The 21,586-nt window shown below is 42.9% G+C and overlaps 1 protein-coding gene across 2 annotated transcripts in view; it reads right to left on the bottom strand.

Moving 5' to 3' along the window:
- The window catches only part of EGLN1 (egl-9 family hypoxia inducible factor 1), a 45,503-nt gene extending 32,073 nt beyond the window's left edge, over positions 1-13,430 (bottom strand). Inside the window, exon 1 of one of the 2 annotated variants that reach the window (XM_042475686.1) lies at positions 12,094-13,430. In XM_042475686.1, the coding sequence (XP_042331620.1) occupies positions 12,094-12,972 (879 nt within the window). In that variant the 5' untranslated portion in view covers positions 12,973-13,430. The remainder of the gene's footprint in view (positions 1-12,093) is intronic. The other variant, XM_042475678.1, reaches the window with a different exon arrangement.
- Between the last annotated feature and the right edge of the window lie 8,156 nt (positions 13,431-21,586).

Here is a 21,586-nt window from a genome sequence, read left to right as displayed (position 1 = left end):
ACTGACGCCCCCCCTACAGGCCTGCCATATTTTAAGCCTGGTTTCACATTTGTCCCTTACCGCCATACGACTTATCCAGAGGAAAGAGCAGCTGCTGCTCAAAAGAATCAGGCAAGGCGGGCAATGGCTGGGGAGGGAGGAAGAGAGAGAGAGAGAGAAGGGGAAAGGAGGGAGACGAAGGGAGTGACTATGCCACTAGTGCATACCCGCCTGCCCCAGCCCCGCCTCGCCTGGAGAGAAGGGGAAGAAGAAGAAGCAAGCTGCGGAGGGTAGAAGAGCCTGGGAGCCTAAGTCCCATCACAGCACTCTTTGTTCTTTCTGTTGTTGTTGTTGGGTGCCTTCAAGTCCTTCTTGACTTACGAGAGCCCTAAAGCAGTGGACCCATTGTGGGTTTTCTTGGCAACGTTTGTTTAGAGGGGGGGCTGCCACTGCCCTCCTCTGAGGCTGGGAGAGTGTGCTTTGCCCAACGCCTCACCTGCCTCTGTCCTCCTCCCCCCTCCCCGCTTTGCTCCTTCCTCCGTCCCCTTCTTCCTCCTGCCTTCTCTTCCTCTTCCCTGCTGCCGCCACCTCTTCCTCCTTCTCCTCTGCCACCACTCCCCCATGGGCTTGCCGTTTGCAGATGCTGGAATCCACGGATGGCATGTCCACTGATACAGAGGGCCTACTGTATGTATAAACTTTTGCTATACTTCTTTATCACATCCCTGGAGAATTGTGACTATTTTAGAAACAGCTGAAAACCAAAATTTAATATCTTAGTTGTATACTTTAGCATATCATATCAAGGGGAGAATAATTACAACATTACTGTGATTTCAGTAATCTATTACATCTGTCAATTTTTGGAAAAGCCATGGAGCAAAGACATGCACTCATTCAAGAAAATATTATTTAAAACAATTGTTTCAGACAATACACAATATTGGGCCAATATGTTCTCCCCGTTCCTTCAGAATGGCAGTGAAGTTAAAAATTATAAGCTTTTACAGTCGCCCCTTAGAACTTGTGGGGGATCTGTACCGCACCCTCCCTGCGAGTTCCAGATCTCACACAAATACAAGCCGCATAGGCTTGAATGGGGCGTGTGCATGCAAGGCACGTGCTGCACATTGCATGCCCCATTAAGTTTAATGGCGGTCGCCCTTCCGCAAATTTTCAAGTCCATGGACTTAGAGGGGTGATTGTACTTCTACTGGCAGAATAACATCGTTATCAAAGCAGTAAATCTTGGTCAATCTTAATATATTAAGATTGTTAAAACATATTAGTGACATACTTGTTGTGTGGAGTGGATTGAGTACAGTCAGCTGAATAAAGTGGTAAGCTGTAGTCAAAAACAGAACTGAAATTGTCAAATATCCTCATTTCAGAGTACTGTATCTGATCTCACTACTCATTGTAGGTTATTCCAGTAACAATGAACTAGTGCTTATCAGGATGTCTGAAGCAACTCATGTCTGTATCTTCCTAAAGCCTCACTATCCGGAGCATTTTTAACAATATGGGAAAGACATTTATATAAAGGCTCTCAGAAATACCTATCCTGGTATCAGAAAACATTTTTCCACATTTAGGATTTCAAACTGCTTTTAAAATTAAGATTTTCAACTTGCATGACTGCATAAATGCTATAAATACAAAAGTATTCCACTTCCTTTATAATTCACATCTGGTCCCACACCCCCTTTATGTTAAAATAAGCAGGTTTCCTTTCCTGCCGAGAAAAGCTACAAAGCCTCCTTTCCTGTCAGAAACAGAGCAAGCAAAGTAGTTACCCATATAAAATTACAAATCTGATTGGCAGTACAGAATTACGTGAACAAAAGTAAATATTATATTATGTTATATTTATAAATAAATGACATACATTATAAACACCTGCGAAACCAAGGTCAGGCCTTAATTCAAAACTATAGCCCAGAGTAGCAAATACTTTTCTCTTTCACTGTTTGAGATAACATGTTTAAACCAGTGAGGAAAAAATTGTTATCTTTTGAGCTTTCTATTAACAATAAAATTCTATGATAGCTATTTTCAGGAACATGAAAATAACAATTTTCAGTGACTATCTTATTAATTGAAATGTTGTGGTTTTTAAAATTTTCCACCAATTTTAAAGAAAAATGTACTTGAATGTGTACACTATGATGTACAGATAAGAAAAAGGACCAAATTTAATAAATCAAAGGCTAGAATGTAACGATTTTGTCTCTAATGACAGCCACCCTCTCTGGTTTTTTTGGGGGGAGGGGGGTAATAGGATGGAGACAACTACTATATTTAACTTGTACGATTTTACATTTTAATTTCTACAGTTTTTAACTTATTATTTTAATGTGATGATTTTAAATTGTGTATTAAAATTTCATTGTTAGGTTCTAAATGGTCCTTTTAGTGAATCGCCTTGGATCCTACTACAGGGAAAATGTGGCATATAAATGAAACAAATAAAAATATACTATAGTAGAAGCCATAGAGTCCTTCGCCAAGCCAGGCAAACACATAACTGGACTTTGAAAAGTTATGTTGCCATAGAAGATAGTGGAAGACAGTGAGGCCTGCTTCATCAGTCTTCCTGGCCTAATGCAATGACGTCTCCTGGACTTTTAATAACCAGTGACTAAACAGGGAGAGTCATATGATAAACTGGCAACAATTCACCCTGTGTGCTCTATTTTTCTTAGAATTATAGAGCTGGAAGAGGCCACAAGGGCCATCCAGTCCAAACCCCTGCCATGCAGGAACACAGAATCAAAGTACCCCTTGACAGATGGTCATCCAGTCTCTGTTTTAAAACCTCCAAAGAGACTCCTCCAGAGTGTGTTCCATTGTCAAACAGTTCTTGCTCTCAGGAAGTTCTTCCTAGAGGTAGAACTTCTCTTTCTATAGTTTGAATCCATTGTTCTGTGTGCTATTCTCTGGAGCTGCAAAAAATAAACTTGCTCCATCTTCAGTATGACAGCCTTTCAAATATTTAAACAGGGCTATTACATTGCTTCTTAACCGTCTCGTTTCCAGGCTAAACATATATAGGGCCTGGACAGGCCAAAATAAAGCTGCTTCAGGTCACTTTGGAGGTATGCTATTTAAATGACGCATGCATCCTAAGAGGCCAGAAGCTATGCCAAAGCCATGTTCCAGTCTTAAGGAGTGGGGTGCAGCTTTGGTACAGCTTCTGGCCTCTTAAGATGCATGTGTAATTTAAATAGCATACCTCCAAAGTGACCCAAAGCAGCTTTATTTTAACCTGTCTGTTCGGGCCCATAGCTACCTAAGTCTCTCCTCAAAGGGCATTTGAAAGGAAGCAGGCATCTTTAATTATTGAGGGGGAGAGGTTGGCCAGTTTTTCATTTACATTTGCAAAATACAGGCTATTTTCCAAACAACAATTTTTATATATAAAATAGCACTCGACTGACATGGCTATTTTGTCTCACTTGTTTCACAAGCGCATGCTTAATGTTTATACAAAACCTCAAAGCCACCAGTCATCATTTTATTTGGATCGTGCCCTTTATTCATTAGTACATGCCAACTGGGTTAGATTCCAAGTATACCATTTGAAAAAACAACCATCGCTGAGGAATGTCAACAAGAAACTTGCAAAGCCGATGGAAGACCAGGTTTTCCAAATATAATCTGAAATACTGTTGTCAATGCTGTCAAAAATGGTCAAGTTTCATCCTGTTCAAACAAAACACACACACACACACCACACACACGGCTGGTGTCTACAGTTAAATAAGGTGAAGGAAGTTTTAGGAGTTTAATAGCTGAGAGCATGTAATTATCATTTTTATTTAAACCACATTCTCACATCCCAGACCATTTGCTTTCAACTTCAGAAAACATTTTTGATTAAAGCCAGGTGTGCAAGGAACAAAATATATTAATGTTTCCCTACAGCCTCCTCTGTCAACATACTTCATTCTCAAGACATCAACATTCCTTAGGTTACATTTCTGCTTCTTATCAAAGGGAGCCCATTCAACAGAAGCAAGCTACTACATCAGTTTAGAAAAATCCCTTTTAACAAAAAGAAGCCAATAAGGAAACTACCTACTCTTCAAACAATTAGACACTACTTTTTCTGTACAGGCATATTTCACTTAAACCCATTGACAAAGAAGCTCCTTTTTACAAAGTCTTTATATGTCCACATGTTGTAGACCCATCTTTTCCTCTAGCTCCTGTGTAGCTGCAGATTTTTGTTTTATTTTTTGAAGCATCAGCATTAGACAGATGGTTAAAAAGGGCTTGAGAAGCACAAGATTTTTGGGCAGATTGCACCAGGGACTCTGCCACAAACAGTGCAAGAAAGCTTGAGCTCTTCTACACTAGCTAACCCTACTGTGGCTGTGTAGCCTGTGTAAATAGCAACTGCTTCCAGAATTCCCGACCGAGCTGTACAACAGTGGAACACACTCCCCCCTGAATGTGGCAGAATCTCCTTCTTTAGAGGTTTTTAAACCGAGAATGAATGGCCATCTGTTGGGGGTGCTCTGACTCTGTATTCCTGCATGGCAAGGGGGTGGACTTGATGTCCCTTGAGGTCTCTTCCAACTCTATGATTCTATGAATAGCAGTGTACACAGCTAATAAGATGTCTCACCAAGAACATCCAGCATTTTAAAAAAAAGCAGAGATGTGTAAGTTTGGCAATCAAAATGGAAATCATAAGAAAAATGGAGGCTAGTAAAAGAACAAAGTAATCCCTGGAGGCTCCCTGAAGGCTGAAAGGAATCTTCAAGTGGTTTTTAGAAGATTCCATAGATTTTCTCTACTGTGCATTACTTGACCTAGCTGTTTCATTTCATATTAACATATTTGTTAGTTCTGAATGAAACATTCAGTGAAGCATGTTAACTGCTCTTCTTTTTTGTGGTGTAGGAACCTATCCTAATTCTCTCCATGTTATTTCTGCCTCTGGACCAAAGTTTCAGCTGAAGTAATGTGCAGGAACACATCTACTGAGGTATACCTCAGATTGAGGCTCACTTCCTGACTGAATGCTAATAGAGCAATCATATGCAATGGGGAATGGGCATATCATTTGCAGTTATACTGTCTCTTGCCCTGCTCTCTGTAACTTATGAAAATTGTCCCTGTCCTTTCCCCAAGCTCTTTTATTTTTGTACCATAGACAGAAAGCAAGCCAGCAGAAAGTTGTTCTTTAATCTCTGTATAACACCTAAAATATTAGTATAAATATATGCTTCAAATTCTTAAATTCTTTTAATGCTCATTAATTTTAAAAACCTGACTCAATAAGCAGTCAAACCATGGTTTGGAAAGGTTGTTCCCATCCTATCGAGAAAGTGGCATAACCTGTTTGCAGAAAAAAAGCAGACAAACTTTAAAATTCCAACCTGTAGTTGTACCTTAAAATTTAGTTAAAAAGGGAGTCATACTACCAGCACTTTAAGGCTTTAGATGCCTAACATGACTGTATGAATTAGTGGTCTAGTCCATGTCTGTGGACTTTTTGATAAGATAATACTGATCTGAGCTTGGGTCTTTATAACACGCTCACTGAACTAATGAACATAGCAACATATATCTTTCACATATATGATCCTAAACATACTTAAATATATTTTAACATCCTTTCAGATAGATCAATCTTCCAGTCACACAAATGTTATTACAAGCTATTCATACACCACCTAACGTCTATGTACCCAATTACTCCAACATTACATATAAAGGTTTGGCATTTCAAGGAAATCATATTGGCCTGCTAAAGCTGTGATTTTTGCAAGCCAACAGTTTTAAATTCTCTATGCTCAGCACATTTTTATCTAACACTTCCTGAATGGCTACTTCCAACAACTCCCATGTGCTCAAGCCTGGAAACATCTATGATCTGTGCATCACTTCTTGACTGAACACTAACAGAGCAATCATATACATGTCTGTTAAGAATTAAGTCTATAAGGATTACTTCCAGTCAGTAAACGACAGCCTCACACTATCCACAAAAATATTCAGTAACTATTTAATGCCAGTCACTACTTCTATCCATCTATCTGCTACTAATAGTTAGCTTATTTACTACTAGTTTTTACTACTAATAGTTAGCTATTAAATTATTGCTGCATGAGGGATTACTACCTACCATTGAAAAGACAGACCTTGATGCAGTATGAAAACTGAGCAAAAAGAAAAGGAATAGGACAGTACAGTTGGCCCTATGTTTTCACGGAGGTCCATTCCAGACCCCCCCCCCCCACGTGAAAACAGAGACTTGCCTATATTCAAGTCCCATAGGCTTGAATGGGGTGCATGCCTGTGAGCGCATGTGGGCACAGAGGCACAGCCCATTAAAAATAACGGAGGTTGCCTCTCTGTGAATATTCAAGAGACAGTAATGGACCTTAAGAAAGGAGGGCTGACTATAATAGAAAACCAAATAAGGCAAGTCAATTTAAGAAGGACTTTGGTGAATAGGAGTAGGAAGCACTTTCAAGTTGACAATTAGAAAACAGTGTTCTAAGCAGTCACTAATCACAGAAGCATCACACAATTAAGGTTCTGTGGCACCTTTAACACTAATATATTTAATACTATGGCTAAATCTGTTTAGAAGATGCCACAAGAAGTCTTGTTACTTGCTTAAATAAACATACCTTTCACTTTGAAAGAAAAGAAGACAGAGTAATAGGGGCTGAGCTTTAGAAAGAAAGAAGCTAGAACATGAGTGTCTGTATTACATGTTATTGTTGTTGTTAACTGCCCTCAAATATGTGTATTACATACAAGAACCTAAATAAAAGTAGAGGAAAGTCAAACAGAGATGTTATGAACCACCTAGAGAGGGAAATCATCAAGGAGAGGAGGAGGAGAACAGACAAGCAAAAGAAACTACAGGCAAGGTTTTAAAATCAGCAAAAAGAACAGGCTACACTTTGGAGATACTACAAAGTAGTGGGGGAGGGGACTTTCTTTGGTGGGGGCCATATCCCTTTATATTAATCTGAAATTAGTTTGAGGTCTGTGGGTGTTCAACACCCTGCTGTGAAGCAATGTCTTGGAAAGAAGCACACACATACATTGAGGTACTGCAAGCCATTCAGAGGCTGCAACTCTTAAGATACAAGAAAGATGACAGTATAGATAATGGTATTAGAGAAGCTGGGAGTTGTGGGGAAAGAGAGGGGGTATTCTCATTCTTATATTCCCTTTGAAATATTTATGGAATATTGGGAAGGAGAAGAACATGGGGAATTGAATAAAGGATGGGCAGGAAGGCACAGCAAGTAGATTTTGAAATTCATTTTAGAGCAATGCCTTTATTAGAACAAATAAAATACCATAAAATGCTGTGCAAATTTTGAGTTTTCCAGAACTCCACAGAAGGCAAGCTCTTAAACTAAACTGGGATGGGAGAGGAAGAGCTGGCTGATACTGAAGACATTTCATTCACAGTCTTAAAATGCAATGAAGGAGGAAGCAACAGATATGCAAATTAGGCTCTCCTAGGTGTTCTGCTCATTTCAGATTGTATCTGTGGATGTCTTTAGATTGTACCTGGCTGATATAAGGACACATACAACAGCTGGTTCTTTAATTTGTTTTAAGATATAAAATCCAACTGCTACCTGGAACTGTCTCCAGGCTGTGGTTACTCCTTTTTTATTTATTAGCTAACCCATCCACCAAATGACAGTTCTATTCACTAAATGGCAATCTGCCCTCACCATCAATACGATTTGCACAACAGTAAATAGCTACTCTGTGTGACAAAACAGAAATCCAATAAACAGTGAACCCAGGTTAGGAAAATCACAAAGGCTCCCCCTAGTAGGTAGGAAACAAAGAAACTAGACAGTTTTGATATTAACAAATCTATAAATTTTCAGATGCTGTATTTGGGTTAAAAAGTGAATATAAGCAAAACAGGGTGGTAGTTGTTGTTGTGTGCCTTCAAGTCATTTCTAACTTATGGTGACCCTAAGGCAAACCTATCAGAGGATTTTCTGGGGCTGAGAGTATGTGTCTTGCCCAAGGTCACCCAGTGGATTTCGTTGGCCTAGCCAGGAAACAGGCTGAGTCTCCCTTCTGAAATGCTTGGGACCAGAAGAGTTTTGGATTTTTGAATATTTCCTTTTACATCTTGGAGGTGGGAGTCTGGTCAACATAAAATTCATTTATGTTTTGTATACACATTATAAACATAACCTGAAGGTAATTTTATACATATTATTTTTACTAAATGTGTGCATTGAACAAAATTTGTGTGCATTGAAACATAAGAAAACAAAGATGTTATCTCAGCTATCTATGAAATAATTTTTGGAGTATTTTGGAGGCTGGAATTCTGGGAAAGGGAGATTCAACTGTAGTGGTGGGTTGTCATGTCAAGAAGACACTTGCAGGTTACAAGTTGAATGGCTGTGAGGAAAGATTCTGGTGTAATTTGTGTAATTTTATACGTAATACTTTTAAATAATTTTCTGCATGAAACAAAGTTTGTGTACATTGAACTATCAGAAAGCAAAGCCGTCACTATCTCAGCCGTCATGTGGACGATTTTGGAATATTTTGGAATTCTAGATAAGGGAGATTCAACCTGTATTGTAACCCAACAACATATTTCGGTTTGTGTCCAGTTTTATGATACAACGATGTAGAGGATCTTGCTGTGATTCAGTGGAAAACTGAAAAAACAATACCACTCTCACTTTGGGAACCAAGACAAAATTGTATCCAAATGGATCCTGTAGATGTAGAAACTATTTAATGGTTAAATATAGAAGTCTACAGATTCATAACAAACAAACAAAGCTAAGCTAACATATTTCTAAAAGTCTTACAAGCCCCTTTATTGTTATATATATTTTTTCTATGTCTACTTAAGTCCAAAACACACTGCAGAAATAATCCAGTTTGAGACTGTGTTAACTGCAGTTGTAGGAGATTTTGGGAACTGAGCTTTACTGTGGCACCAGAGCTCTCTGACAGAGAAGGTTAAATGTGTCACAAAACTACAGTTCCCAGGATTCCCTAGCATTGAGCCAGGGTAGTTGAAGCGGTCTCAAACTAGATTATTTCTGCAGTGTGTTTTGGACCTTAGTAAACTGGCTACTTTCCTGTAGCAAAAAACAAGAAGAGGGCTAGAGGGAGGCCTTTTTTTCTGTTCTGGTCCCCACAGCACCTCCAATCAGCTTCTCACACTAAGAATTTCAAAAGAGAGGAGCTGCCAGTACTATCTGCCTGATAACAACAGACTCTAGGAAGACTAAGAGTGCACATGAAACGATAGCTAGAATTAATATTTTTTATTTTAGTCGTACCCTCCCTTTCAGCATATTAAAGTATCTAAATAAAACAAGGATTTTAAATTTTTTAGCTGTTGTCTTAGTCTACTATGTAAACTACCTTGAAAACTTTTTGTACACCAGTTTTTTTGTATATTGGTTTTGAAAACCGCTGGATAAAATATTCTAAAACAATAATAAACCTCACCCACCCATTTCTCAGAAAGGTAGGTTTGCCTGACATAACATCAAGCATCAAAAATGTATTCAAAGTACAATAGGTAGTTAGGGATGATACCCAACCCTTCTCCCTGGCTCCAAGATCAGTAGAAGAACTGGATAGGAACCACTTGTCTCCTAATGATAAAATCCTGGTAATGTAATGTGTACAAAAGTCCCTCAAGTGCAGCTGTATTTTTGTTGTCCAGTGGTCAACATCTTCTATCAACACTGCCACAGTGCAATAAAAAACCCAGGTCTTGAGGAGGTGCTGAACACTGAAGTTCCCATTAGCCAAGTGCCAGGGGAGTGTCACATTACTATATAGGATTGTAATACTCCTATATAGCATCAAAGGTTTTGATCTGATGACCAGCACTGTCTATTTGGATGCTACACACACACACACACACACACAGAGAGAGAGAGAGAGAGCACAAAGCAGTTATATAGGTAAATAGAGCAGAATACACTGAACTTTCCACTAACATTCCAAATAAATAACTTTCCAAATAAACTGTCCAATAACATTTCTGAGCTTGACATTTTTTGAATTTTCACAAGGCAGACCATCAAAAATCCACCAAACCCTCACATGGTTCATTTCAGAGCTAGTACATTCAGCAGCCTGAAATGAAGAGCTATGTGATAGTCAGTAAAATGTTAAAAATCCAGCACTATATTAGTAGAATAGGACATCTTTCCTAATGACAACCCTTGTTGGTTGGACTCTGATGCTGTTAAATGTTCAAGAATCTTTTCAGTACTTTAAAAAAAAACCAGGGAACTGCATCAAAATAAATGGCTATATTTACATTCTATGAAGATGTGCATGGGAAGTATCAGAACAACTATGAGTAGTACAACTGCTAGTTTCACATTCATGATTCAGAAACTTTCTTTCAAAGATCTTCAGCATGACCATAATTCCATGAATGGCAGACTGGCAAGAGAAAAACTGCTCATCCTGAATAATAACACTTTACTATTTCCGTGACCACACCCACAATGACTTTCTTGTTTTGATTACAAAGCAGAACGTTAATTTACTAGGTCTTCCTTTCGATCACTGTAACAGAGGAGCCTCTGTAGCACGATCATTATATTAATTTGTTGCATGGGGAAATCATCAGAGAAATTATTGACTCCTGCAAGCATGCTGTCATGTCTGCATCCTTCCCTTATGGACCTTAGAACATTATGTGCATTTGTGTGGTCTGTTTTGGATGGTTTAAACTGCCACAAAGCCTGCTGACTAGGAAGCAAGTTTCCTAGATAGAAGCTTGTTTTAAGATACGTGTGTGTGTGTGCATGTGCCTTCAAGTTGCCTGTTGACTTATGTCAACCCCATGTATTTCATAAGAGTTTTCTTAGGGAAGGAATACTCAGTGGTAGTCTGGCCAGTTCCTTCCTCTGCAATATAGCATATAGCACCTGGTATTCCTTCAGGGTCTCCCATTCAAGTACTAACCAGGGCCAAGCAGCTTAGCTTCCAAGATCCAATAGGATTTGGTGCCTTCAGAGTATTTTGGCTGCTATAAATTAAGATAGCCAAAAATAATATGTGAATCTTTGATAGCTCTTTCTCCATTTGCCATTCATCCACATCTAGTGAATTGTGATTTTTAAAGTGCCCTGAAAAATAATCCTTGATAAGAAATGAGTTCCTGTGATGATGGGGAAAGGAAGAATGATGCCACCAAAACTCAGTGAAACCCCTGAATACTGTATTCCTGCGGGTGCAGGGTCACCAATTGCCCTAACTGCAAAGGAGGACAAGAGAATCTCTATGCCCTCCAGCGCAACTCTGCCAGAGGCTGACCATAGAGTTGTGCTGGAGAACCTGGAAGTTCCAAGGGAATACACTTCCCTAGCCATTTGGAAGTCCTCCAGCACCAGGTTCTGTGATCAACTTCTGGCAGACGTCGACGACCATAGAGTTGCACTGGAGGACCTGGAGATCCCTAGAATTGGTAAAAAGAGTAGTGTTTTGATTTGCTGTTTTTCCACATTCATGGGGGGCCCTTCACCCCTGACCCCAGTGAATATGGAGGGGCCACTGCATTTTGTTAGAGCCTACGTTTTACTTGAATGTCCTACATTTAACAGTGTCTTGTTCTCCTTTGCAGTTAGGTTGGAAACCATGTGGGGCGTGTCCTGGAAAAGGAGGACGTGTCTGCTCACCCTGCGCTCTACTCAGAGGTGCCCTTAGGGGACTGTGAAAGGGGAGGGGAGGAGAATGGCACTATTACTTCTCTTGATCTAGACACTATACTTCTATTGATGCAGCCTAGAATCGCATTGGCCTTGTTAGCTGCCGCATCGCACTGTTGACTCATGTTCAACTTGTGGTCTACTTGAACTCCTAGATCCCTTTCACATGTTGTCTCCTTAAGCCAGGTGTCCCCCATCCTATATCTATGCATTTCATCCCCCCCCAAGTGCAGTAGACGCACTATAACTCTGTTGATGCAGCCTAAAAATGGCATTGGCCTTTTTAGCTGCCGCATCCGAAAATGATGTGGGAGGCGTCCTGGAAGAGGAGGCCGTGCCCTGGCTCTACTCGGAGGCGTCCTGGCTTAGGGGAAAGAGGAGGAAAGCGGGTGCCACTCACTTTCGTCCTGCCGTTGATCTTGTAGTCGCCCAGCTTGCCGTTGCAGTGGCGGATGATGTCGTCCATGCTGTTCATGAGCCGCCCCACGGCCTTGCAGCCGGGCTCCTTGCCCTCCACCCAGGTGATCTTGTCTCCGCGGATGTCCCGCGAGGAGTCGCTCTTCTGGCTGACCAGCTGCCCGTCGGTGAAGCGGCCCGTGAGGTGCAGGGCGCGGACCTCGCGCTCCACCCGCCCGCCCAGCTCCTGGCCCAGGAACTCGTCCACCACGCAGATGCCGTGCTTGTTCATGCAGGGCACGATGTACTCCAGCGCCAGCCGCTGCGGCACCAGAGACTTCATCTGCCCGTTGGGGCGCAGCGAGGACGCGTCCCCGCCGCCGCCCGTCAGGTTGGACTTGTCCCGGTAGAGCAGGCCCGCCTCCCGGGAGGGGGCTGGAGCCGTCACCGCCGCCGCCGCCTCCTTCTCCTCCTCCCCTTCCTGCTCCTGGGCCTCTTTGGCAACGTGGTTGTTCGTGGTCCCCTCCGAGGTGGCGGTGCCCGCCTTGGCCGCCCCTTTCTTGGCCGCCGCTCCATCCCCTCCCGCTCCTCCCACAGCGGCAGCGTTGGCAGCTCGGCTATTCCCTTGGTGGTGGGAGTCCCCCCCGCCGCCTCCGCCCCGGCAAGTCAGCTTGTGCTTCTTCCAGTCCTGGCGCTGGTGCTCTTTGCTGCAGTAGAAGGAGCTGCGGCACCGCCCGCAGCGCAGCAGGTTCTCCATCTTCCCGCAGAGCTCGCAGTACTGGCGGTCGCTCAGGGCCCCGCTGCAGCCGCCGCCGCCGCCGCAACAACCCTCGCCATTGCTGAGGCCGCCGCCGCCAGCCCCGCCGCCGCTGTCATTGGCCATGCTGCCTCCCTTTCCGCAGGCTCACTTCTTCTTCATCATCATCATCATCATCATGGCCGTCGCCCCGCTCCTCGACCCTGCGCCGCGGCCTCCCCTCGGAGGGCGACACACACACGCCTCCCGCAGAGGCTCACTCCTCCCGTCGCCGCCGCCGCATGGCAGCCTCTGAGGGAGAGAAGGGAGGAGCGCCTGCCTCGTTTTCTCTCTCGCTCCCAATCGCTCCCCCTTCTCTCCCACTCCTTCTCCCCTTCCTCTCTGCTTGAAGGGAGCGGAGAGAATGACGGACGCCAACCGCCGTCGACGTCGTCGTCGCTGCTTTTCCGCCGGCGCGAGCCCAGGCCCCGCCCCTCGGGACGAAAGGGGCGGAGCTTGCGCCGCCACTCTCCGGCTCCGCTGTGCACGTACGCCACCGCTTCCCAGTCAGTCACACTCGGCCCCAACCGCCAGGCAAGGAAGGGAGGGGCAACTGTGCGCATGCGCGACCTTTCTGGCAGGGCGGGGCAAGCACCACGGAGTACACTTTTGACCCTCCCTATTTTCTGGGGTGAGGGGCACGAGACCCCCGTCGCGGATATGGAAATAGGCAAATAACAAAAGAACCACGTTTTTACCTTAGAGGACACCTCTCTAGGAATCTCTAGGTCCTCCAGGGCAACTCTGTGGTCAACATCCAACAGAAACTGACCATTGAACTGCACTGGAGGAGCTACAAATGCCTAGTGGAGGGTTCTCTCTAGGAATCTCTTTGAGGTCTTTCAGTGCAACTTTAGTTAAAGTTGACCATAGAGTTGCACTGGAGGACCTAGAGATTCCTAGAGAAGACATATTAAATCTGTGAATAATCAAAGCCACAAATATCAAAGCCTCAAATACGGAGGGATGAGCGTAGAGGGGAGTGGAGGGGGTCCTGGAGGGAGGTTGTTCTTTCTTTCTTTGGTCATGATTTATATAAGGTCCCAAACACACTGCAGGAATAATCCAACTTTGAGACCGCTTTAACTTGCCCTGGCTCAGTGTGAGGGAATCTTGGGAACTGTAGTGTTTTTTGTTAATTGTGGCACCAGAGCTCTGAGAGAGAAAGAGAGAGAGAAATTCCCTAGCACTGAGCCAGAGCAGTTAAAGGTTTATTACTGCAGTGTGTTGAGGGAGTTTTGGGCCTTTTAAAGCAAAACTGGGACGTTTAGCAAAGCTTGTGCTTTGTATTTGTTCCTGTTCTCAGGAGCACTTTGTATTTGTATACAAAGCACAGAAAGGACTTGAGCACACACAACAACAAACACAAAGCACAGTCTATCTGCTCAGGTGCATTTAATGGAGTCTCCAGAGTCCTAAGGTGAACCTATGTGAAAGGGATCTAGGAGTCCCAGTAGACCACAAGTTGAACATGAGTCAACAGTGCAGTGCAGCAGCTAAAAAGGCCAATGCGATTTTAGGCTGCATCAATACACAGAAGTATAGTGTCTAGATCAAGGGAAGTAATAGTGCCACTCTATTCTGCTTTGGTCAAGCCCCACCCGGAATACTGCGTCCAGTTCTGGGCACCACAATTCAAAAAGGACGTTTCTGAGAAACTGGAACATGTCCAAATGAGGGTCACTAAAATGGTGGAGTCTGGAAACTATGCCTTATGAGGAACAACTTAGGGAGCTGGAGATGTTTAGCCTGGAGAAAAGAAGATTAAGAGGTGATATGATAGCCCTATTTAAATATTTGAAGGGATGTCATATTGAGGAGGGAGCAAGCTTGTTTTCTGCTGCTCCAGAAAATAGGACACAGAGCAATGGGTTCAAAATAGAGAAAAAGAAATTCTACCTCAACATTAGGAAGAACATCCTGAGAGTAAGAGCTGTTTGACAGTGGAACACATTCCTTTGGAGTCTGGTGCAATCTCCTTTGGAAGTCTTTAAACAGAGGCTGGGTGGCCATCTGTCAGGGGTAATTTGATTGTGAGTTCCTGCATGGCAGGGGGTTGGATTGGATGGCCCTTGTGGTCGTTTCCAACTATGATTCCATCAATTGGTACATGAGCGATCATAGACTTGAGTCTACCTCCTCAGATGCATTTGGAAGTAAACCCAAGTCTGCCAAAGCTCATGCTACCAATTTTCCAAGGTACTGTACTACAAGGCGGGTTACAGACCGCCCGTTTGGGGCAGGCTGCACCCACCCCTTTCCCTGCTGTATCAGGGCCTCAGCATCCAGAGCGGCAGCTGCTGAGGCCCCGATCCGCCGCTTTTCAGGCTGCGGGGAAGCGGCAAAAGGCCCCTTCCCCGCAGCCTGGAAAGGGGTGTCCTTGGGGCTTGAAGCCCCAAGGACACCCCATGGCAGCAAGGAGGAGGAGAAAGGGTCCGCTTAGCCCCTTTCTTCTTTGGTCCACTGGGCGCAGCCGTGTGAAGGCTGTGCCCAGCAGACCAAACCAGGAAGGAGCTCCAAAACGGAGCTCCTTCCTGCTCCGCGCTAAGGGCACACTAAGCGCCCTGGCGCGGAGCGAGAACGTCACGTCCGCTCTGCCCCGTATAGAGGCGGTGCGGTCGTGACGTCCTCATGGCAGTGGCCGTGTGGAACGGCTGCCGCCATTTTGTGTGCGCAGAACACGCACTAGGGTTAGAGGGGTGCGGAAGCACCGCCCCTTTCTAACCCTAGTACGTGCTCCGCACGTACTTTCCTGCCCGTTTGTAACGGGCTCAAGAGCCCTTTGCAGACTGATTTTCCAGATTAACATGCCTAGGTCTTTTAATTTGAATTACAGGGTAGAATTCAGAGACAGCCCTGTTAATCTGGAATCTCAATATGTAGAGAGATGTTGTAGCACCTTCTTTGAGACTTAACTGTGTGAAAGAGGTTTGTTGTTGTGTGCCTTCAAGTCATTTCTAGAGACTCTATCATGCGGTTTTCCTTGGCAAGATTTGTTCAGAGGAGGTTTGCCATTGCCTAGCCGAGGCCACAGCATGTGACTTGCCCAAGGTCACCCAGTAGATTTCATGTCTGAGCAGGGAATTGAATCCTGGTGTCCAGCGTGGTAGTCCAACACTCAAACCACTATGCCACATGTAGCATAAGTTGTGTAGACTTGCATCTGAGGAAGTAGACCAAGAAAGCTTATGCTACAACTTCTTTTGCAGAGTTCGTCTCAAAGGTGCTGCAAGATCTCCTTGCACTCCTATCACAGGGTGAGTCTCCCTTCCCCAGAATTCCAAAAAACAAAATATCCCAAAAACCAAAAGTTTTTTCATGGTTGGCTAAGATAGCGACACCTTTGCCTTCTGGTGCTTTCATCTGCAAAATTATTTTAAAATATTGTGTATAAAATTACCTTCAGGCTATGTGTATAACATAAATTAATTTTGTGTTTAGACTTGGGTCCTATCTTCAAGATACCTCACTATGTAGATATCTGCAAATAAAGATATTCCAAAATCCCAAAAAAGTCTGAAATCCAAAACACTTCTGGTCTCAGGCATTTCTGATGAGAGAGACTCAATCAGTACAGTACTGGCCATTAAATTAGCCATTGCCAGCTACTAGAGCTGCATGTTTTATTTAGAAATGACGCATGTTGCAAATCTATCCTCAAAACTTAGTTCTCTTGCAAAAGCCTCTGAACACTTACGGGGAAGGAAGTCCCACTGAATTTACTAAAATCTCCTTCTGAGCAAAGCACACACCGATTTGGAATCAGTGCCTGCCATCCTGTGTACACTCACCTGGGACTTGAATGCTGAAAATAAACATGAAGGATCAGGATCTGTAGGTTGTACACAGGAAAGTTGAGACACAAAGCCTGCATTTTTGTTCTTATGTGCCTTCAAGTCAACTCCAACTTTAGATACACTATCCTAAGGTTTTCTTGGCAAGATTTATTCAGAGGAGCTTTGCTCCTGCCTAAGGGTAACAGCTTGTGGCTTGCCCAAAGTCCACAGCTGAGTGTGGACTTGAATGCTGATCTCCCTGAGTGATAGTCCAACCCTCAAATCACTAAACCAAGGCACTGGATTCTCTTTTAGTCCTGAAATTTATATCCTTTAATCCCAGGGAGCAGCAAATGGCGTAGTGGAAAGATTGCATTACTTCAGGGTTCAAGTGAGGATGCAAAGTTGTTCCCCCCAAATAATGTCCATGTGAAGAAATAAACACAAAACACATCTTGCTAGTAGTAATCAGAACACCAGAAAAGGATCTCACCCAACATGCTCTATGTTAGAGCCAATTGTTTACACAATGTACTATTTACTATCAATGGTGGTTGTTGCATGCCTTCAAGTAATTTCCAATTTAGGGAAACCTTAAGGGAGACCCATAATGGGGTTTCCTTGGAAAGATTTTTTCACTGGAGATTTGCCATTGCCTTGGCCTGAGGCTGAGAGACTGGTTTGCTGAAGATCACCTCATGGGTTTCACGGCCCAGCAGGAAATCGAACCCTGGTCTTCAGAGTAGTAGTCCAACACTCTTTATGCCACACTGACTTTAATTTGCTACAAAGTTACTGTGAAAACCAAGCTGGATAGCCTAAGAAGACACCTTTAATTTGGCTGGTTCAGAGCCCTGGGAGGAAAGATGGTCCCAATCTGAAAGGTCCTCACCCCAAGATAGATCAGCAGGTTAAAGTATCATTTGGGCATCATTATACCCTTTTGTGCTTCCTTTTGTAATGCTTGTTTAGCTCATTTTAACTGTCAAAAAGCCAAGAATCTCCTTGCAATTCCCGTTCATTTCCCAGAGCCAAGCTAATGCATTCTTTGTTCTACCCAATCCTAAGTTCAGCCTACAGCCTTATGATTTTATTCTAAAGTCTGTTACTGTCCTTGTGTTCAGAAACCCAGTGCCTTCTTTTATTAGATTCTTTGTGGACTTGCATAGTTGCAGGAACTGCTTGCTTCTCAAGTCTCCACCCCACAATTCTTTCTAGCATTCTCTGTTTCCTACTCCACTGCCTGATTTAAGTTGCCAGTCAAATGTCTTCTTTTCCATTTCTCCCTGAACTGCCTTGTTTTACCCAGTTAAGGTCACTGCATTGTAAACCCTATAGTGCCCCTGCTCCCCTAAACACTCATTGAGGTGTTGAAGATAGTTTCTATACATATATATTTATTTATACTCTGCTCTGATATTATAGTCTTATAAACCATAGGATCAATACTTCTAAATGGTGAAGGGTCTGGAAAACATGCCCTATGAAGAACGACTTAGGGAGCTGAGAATGTTTAGCCTGGAGAAGATAAGGTTAAGAGGTGATATGATAGCCCTGTTTAAATACTTAATGGGATGCCATGTTGAGGAGGGAGCAAGCTTGTTTTCTGCTTCTCCAGAGACTAGGACCTGGAGCAATGGATGCAAGCTACAGGAAAAGAGATTCCACCTCAACATTAGGAGGAACTTCTTGACAGTAAGGGCTGTTAGACAATGGAAGAGACTTCCTCGGAGTGTAGTGGAGTCTGCTTCTTTGGTGTCTTCAAACAGAGGCTGGATGGCCATCTGTTGGGGATGCTTTGATTGTGATTCCATGCATGGCAGAATGGGGTTGGACTGGATGGCCCTTGTGATCTCTTCCAACTCTATGATTCTTTGATTCTATGATTCTAGCGTCTTGAGACAAGCACGTGCAGCTTAGCTTTTTTCCTTCTCCACATACTCCCAAAATTGAGGAGCCTAGCATGAAGATATTTCAAGTATGTGTGGAACCAGAACTTATCTTTATTTAAAGGGACAAAGTATCACCTTCTATGGTGGGTCCCTTTGCAGTACACAGCTATAGTCCCATGATTCCACTTTAAGTGCCATAGTCCATCCAATGGAATCCCGGGGTTAGCAGTTTAGGCAGGTATACTTAGACAACTCTAGGGCCTCCTCAAAGTAAACATCCTGAGATCTTATAAGATACAGCTACAGTGGAACCATAGTGTTATAACTGTGTTGTATGGAAGGGCCTTGTGTGTGCAAAACCATAAGAACTCTAAAAGTGATGGTTATGCTATTAATATCATGAAGGTGCTTTTGCTCTCATTGTACCTGCTGTGAAGCACTGTCTTCTTTTCCACACAGGAGTATTCATGTATACAGGAGACAGTTTAGCTTTGTGTGGTGCCTGTAGATGCAACCCTTGAATGCCCATGTTGATCCTAGCCACTAAGAAAGAAGCCTAAACCAATTGTTAGAATTTGGTTTGTTTGCTTCAACCTATCAATTCATCTGTTGCTGCTGCTTCTGTTGCTTTGGCCACAGTGTGATGTATGGTTACTTTGCCACCTGAGGTAGAGCAGCAAATGGTGTACACCTCTTCGAACCCATCCAAGTCAAGGTTCACAGTAGCAAAAGCCAGCCAAATTATTTTTCCACATAAGGCAGAAAATCCCACTTGTACCTCTCCCTTATCCTGGCAGTAACATACAATATTGTCAAATTAAGTAACAATTTGCTTCACTTTCCTGACAACCCAGATCTCTTGCCTATGTCTCCTTATGCTGCCTCTGAGATTGGAAAGGTACCTGTTAGTGGTAGTACATTTATGTTAGATTGTCAGGAGAAGTGAATTAATTAATATTAAAATGTGATGGGAAAAATTACAAAATTAACTTCATTGCTATTAATAGATTAACACATTAGTTTAATTTTTTAAAAAGGCATTAGAAATAGCCCAACCCTTTCAAATTACGCCTCCTAAATAATGAATTGAATAAATAATTTAATTACTTTAAAATTTGAATATTGCTGATGTTTAATAAAAAATGACAAATTTAAAATTTGTTTTTGCAAACCTTGATGAATTGGGGTAAATTAATTAATTTCTAATTATCTCTAAGCTCTGCTATGCCCAGTGGTAGGGCTTGTCGATGTCACACTGGGTTATCCAAATTGTTAGGTTACCAAGATGTCACCCACAAATTAATATATAATAGGGGAATTTTAATAGCTCAGATTAATGGCAGCAAGAGGACTCTGGGTAATTTCAACAAGTTGGGATCTCGCCTTTGTCTAACAGGTCCAAGAACTAGAACTCTCAGAGTGCAAAGTGCAACTTAATTTTATTATTAACAGCAAAGGGTAAAAATCAAAATTTTAGCAATAGCATTCACACACACATGCAAACTGATGAAATTAAAGGTAGTAGGTTATAGCAAGGTTGAAGGAAGGAAATTTCTGACCAGTCCAGAAGCAGCACTCCAATCAGGGGATCATGGTAGTGACAGTGGCTCTCAACAAGGCTGCCTAAAATGTGGGGAGGGGGGCAGCTTGTGTTGAGGGGTCAGTATGAAATCTGGCAGCATCTCTGTGTGAGTGCTAAGGCTGGCTTTTCATAGAGTCTAGGGGGATTGCAAAAACAATGGAATTTCCATCTGGTTGATGGTTTTAACTTCAGAGTTACTAAATGAATATTTTTGTTGATGGCAGTGACACTGATTTAATCAGGCAGTAATAGGATTAGAACAACTCCAGGGTGTTTGGAATAGGATTGGGTGTGGGAATACTGGATGCTATCAGCAAGATTGGCTTAATGCTTTAGGCCAACCAACCTTTGTCTGTCACCTTCAAGAGAAAATGCACATAGCCCAAGGGGTTGGAAAGCATCAGTGCTTACATCCATTAAGTTAGAGGGGTCCTTGCCACATGCCCTTAGGTCTCTCTGACCAGTCAGAAGTTCACTTAAAGGTCATCATGGCCTGTCCAAGTTGATGCTTATGGCCTCTCTGTAACTGCTATTATAACAAAATATTTGTACCCCAAAATAATGCAAGGTGTATGCAGGGTATAGTAACAATTGCACTGATATTGTGCTATTCCACTTTAACGCCTGTGGCTGCCTCCTGTGGAATTCTGGATATATTTTTTTGGGGGGGGGGCACATGAAGAATTCTCAGCCAGAGAGCTCTTAGGCCTCACTAAACTGAAAATTAAGAGCTTTATGCTAAAATAATTATATATGTTAGGTCACATAGCCATTTGGTTCTGCTCTCCAGAGGACTCTGCCCACTCAGCCCCCAACACAGTTTCTGAAATTAAATTCAGTTCTCTGACTCAAAAAGGTTCTCCACTTTGTTATTTATGGAAATGACTGAATTTGACTTCTAAAGAAGAAAATTACAGGGTGATATGTCCTGCTCTCTTATGTTAAGGTCACTGCTGTTCTGAACTGGCTGGCTCAGGAGTCTCCTAGATCTACTACAGTAAAGCAATGCTAGGGATTAAAATGTCACAGAACGTTTAAGACGTTCCTACAGTGCCCTTGTCCTCATTTTCAACTTTCCACTGTGAAAAGTTCAATGGCATGTATCACATTTTTGGGAGGTTTCGCAACTAGCTAGTGCTCTTGCTGCTGGTGGTAAAACAGCCAGCTGTACATGATTTTGCCCTCTGTCCCTGACTCAAGCAAGTTACCAGCCTTTCAGAGTGCCTAGTCAGATAAAGTAGCGGCCAATGTCTCTCAAAATTTTCTAGGGATCTTGCATCATTCTATGAAGTATACTGTTGGCCATTTGCCTGATAATAATTCCTATTTGATAGCTGCAGTCCTGTGAGAACTGTTCAAACAATGATTCCTGCAAGGATAGTAGATTGGGTGGGCTATAAATCATCATCATCATCATCATCATCATCATCATCATCATCATCATCATCATC

Source organism: Sceloporus undulatus, chromosome 1, assembly GCF_019175285.1.
Source record: "Sceloporus undulatus isolate JIND9_A2432 ecotype Alabama chromosome 1, SceUnd_v1.1, whole genome shotgun sequence".
NCBI lineage: Eukaryota > Metazoa > Chordata > Lepidosauria > Squamata > Phrynosomatidae > Sceloporus > Sceloporus undulatus.
The sequence above is the reverse complement of the archived record's forward strand: the minus strand, read 5'-3'. Positions and strand labels throughout refer to the sequence as shown.